The 3,087-nt window shown below is 45.6% G+C and overlaps 1 protein-coding gene across 1 annotated transcript; it reads left to right on the forward strand.

Moving 5' to 3' along the window:
• Positions 1-1,825: 1,825 nt before the first annotated feature.
• Positions 1,826-2,791, forward strand: LOC310950090 (uncharacterized protein; the record flags this gene model as incomplete). Its single annotated transcript, XM_083917753.1, has 3 exons — positions 1,826-1,927; positions 2,091-2,177; positions 2,279-2,791. Exons 1-3 carry the CDS (start codon positions 1,883-1,885, stop codon positions 2,789-2,791), a joined length of 645 nt encoding a protein of 214 aa, XP_083773879.1. The 5' UTR covers positions 1,826-1,882.
• Positions 2,792-3,087: the final 296 nt, after the last annotated feature.

Genomic DNA, 3,087 nt, shown 5'->3' on the forward strand with positions numbered 1-3,087 from the left:
GGATGCAGGGCTCGTAATGGAGTATTTTTGGTACTTTTACTTAAGTAAAGGACCTGCGTACGTTGGTCTTCCATCACTGCCAAACGACCTGCTTACATAAGCTCTGCGCATGAATAAACTATTCTAATGTTGCATGGATAAAAGAGGCAAATGGTGGCATGTTCTCCAAACCAAATAACAATAAATACATAAAACAAAAGGCCTTTGGTCGACACGGCAACACGCAGACAAATGTTAACTAAGTGTGACGGTGGGAGAACGTCTCCCAGCTCGTTCTCATCATGGGGACGTGGAGCACGAGGCTTCATCCTGACTTTATTACCTGTTAAAACCGATACTTCAGTCACAGAGCGTGCATGGAGGAAAGGTGACTCCCAGGTTCTCACGCGCAGTCAGAATAATACTAACAGTGTGTGAGAAGAGTCCAAAAAGAGTGTTTTGTCGTTTTGTTTTAGTACTGAAGCTCAACACGTTAAGTGGAAAATCCGTGCGTAAAAGCGGTTATCCACAGAACTACAGCATCATTAGATATAAATGTAATGTGCTTTAAAATAAATCCAACTACAGATGGCACGACAACTTAATGCAGTTGTGTTTACTGCGTGTGGGAGACTGTTCACACCGACAACCCTTCAGTCATTTTAATTCTCCCCAAATGTGAGAATCGCTTCTAGCAGCTTCTCGTGGGACACTTGGGCAGGGAGCTGCATTCACACTTTATTACGTGTTAGAATCGATGCATCATTACAGAGAGTGTTTGAGAGAGAAGTGGCTTTCGGGTTCCCACGCGTTGCCTCTCTGAATTCGATCATGAAATGTGCTGCCATTTGTTTTTAATCTCATTATTTCACAGGCGCCGTACGTGCGTAAAGGGTCATTTTACGCGCGACACATAGCGGCTATTTCCAGCCGACTTGGCGGATTGTTTGTGTGTTATGAAACATGATTTGAATAAATAAGTTATATCTAACTATCAACTATAAAGCCTCCGTTTCAAAGAGTCCATAGTTTACAAAACAGCGCGTAAAATAGTGGATTTTACGCACGCGTTGTAGTTTTTATAGAAAACAAACATCTGAAACATTGAGGACTCCCCATGAACACTCACACATCTGAATTTCAGTCACCCGTGAGTCAGTGAATAAGCACTTCATCAAAATGTTTTTGGATTTCTCCTGATTGTCTCGGCTCCGCGCGCCTTTTTTTATGGCAGTATCGCCTGAGGACACGTCTCGTTTGGCCATCCAGGATAAAGGCGTGAGAAGTCACCCGCGGTCATCTGTCTGAGCCTCACGCTGTTTCGGCGGATGTTTGTTGCTTTCCCTCACATATGTTAAAACGTCTCACGCGAGCTGGTAACACCTTTCGTGGGCGCGTGCCTCTCCCACTCTGCGGGGCAGCTGCACGTGCCCGCAGATTAGTGAAGGGTCGTTCAATCTGCATTCATCTTCAAAGATTGATCAAAAAAGTGTTAAAATAGAGAATTAAGACACCGTTGAAATAAATAATAATTAATTTCCAACTTTATTTCCATGTGTTAACAATAATAGCTCATCTTTTCCACTGATACGTAAACCTACACCTCTCCTTAACTTTTAAACTGCAGGAGTAAAAACAGGTGTTCACTTATAATGTTTAATATTTTAAAGACTTTAACGAACTGGTAAAACTGACTTTAGTAGTTTGAACGTGGAGTAATAAAATAAGGACTAATAAAAAGTGGAGTAAAATGAAGTCTGTGGTCAGAGGTGGTGGGTGGAGCGTAAAGGCACGCCCACCTGTAGCTTAAAAGCTCTCTCGGAAGTCTCCGTGGTCACCGGTCACATCCAGCTTTGACTGAAAGACCGACTGAGCTGCTGTTCCCAGTTCTTGGATTATAATCATGAAACTGCTCCAGAGTTCAGAGGACGCGCAGGCCGGGAAAAAGGTATGTGTCATTTATGCTTTCGTGCAATATTTCAGATTATTTTGTAGACTATGTTATCTGCAGTGTCTCTCCTGTAAATTATTCCTAATATGTGGGACAAAATCGTGCTTGTTGAAAAGTCTTATCTCTCTAAAATGTAGTCTTTTCTCTTTCCGTCGCGCAGAATCTCAAACCTCAGGTGGAGAGACGTCGAAGGGAGAGGATGAACCGCAGCCTGGAGAGCCTGAAGACTCTTTTGCTACAGCGGCAGGTAAAGACCACAGCACTCTGGTGGTCCGTTGTTCATCCCATGAAGGCCTTTTAGTTTGGGGCTGTGGAGGTGTTTATTAACTCTCTGTTTCTGTCCCATAGGAAGCGACTCGGCGCAGGGTGGAGAAAGCTGAGATCCTCGAGCACACGGTCCTCTTCCTGCAGAGAAGTGCCGAAGGAGTCCAGAAGAGAGCCGAGGGGGGAGATGGAGGCCGGAAACACTCCTTCCAAGACGGTTTCTCCACCTGCCTACAGAGAGCCGCGCGCTTCCTGGGACCTGAGGGGAAAGGCTTGTGCCTCGGAGCAGCGCTTGACGCATCGTTTGCTGCTCGCTTTCCCCGTTCAGACTCCGCGGGCGCCTTAAGAAGTGCCAGTTCCTCCTCCTCCTCCAGTTCCCTGCTCCTCAGAAAGTCCTCCAGGTCCATTCTTCGGGTGCTGATTCACAGGGCTGGGAACAGACTGTGCACGCCGAGCTCCACTGTGGCGGATCGTGTTCAGACAAATGGAGAATCCCATCGCTCTCCATCGACTCCCCAACAGCCCCACAAAGTGGCGAGTCGAGCGAGCAAACAGAGCCAACCGGTCAGCCATGCAATGTGGAGGCCCTGGCCCTGACCACCGTGCAGTGAACCCAGAGACTGAACTTTTAAAATGACTCTAACATGCAGATTGATATTCATACAAGAGCGTGTGTTCATTTCACTCTCTACAAGGACAATTCCAGTGCAATGTATTGAACACGAGCCCGCTGCTTCCTGTAAAGTCTGACACATTTGTAGATAATGTAAAAACAAAGGAACACTAAGTGCTGCTGGAACCTTTACAGGCACACTCGTGCTAATTGTGTCATATTGTGATGTATTTTTGCACCTTAATTTATTTTATTTGTAATTTGCAAATAAACAAAAGGA

The sequence above is a fragment of the Echiichthys vipera genome (genome assembly GCF_963691815.1).
Source record: "Echiichthys vipera genome assembly, chromosome: 8".
NCBI classification, from domain to species: Eukaryota; Metazoa; Chordata; class Actinopteri; order Perciformes; family Trachinidae; genus Echiichthys; species Echiichthys vipera.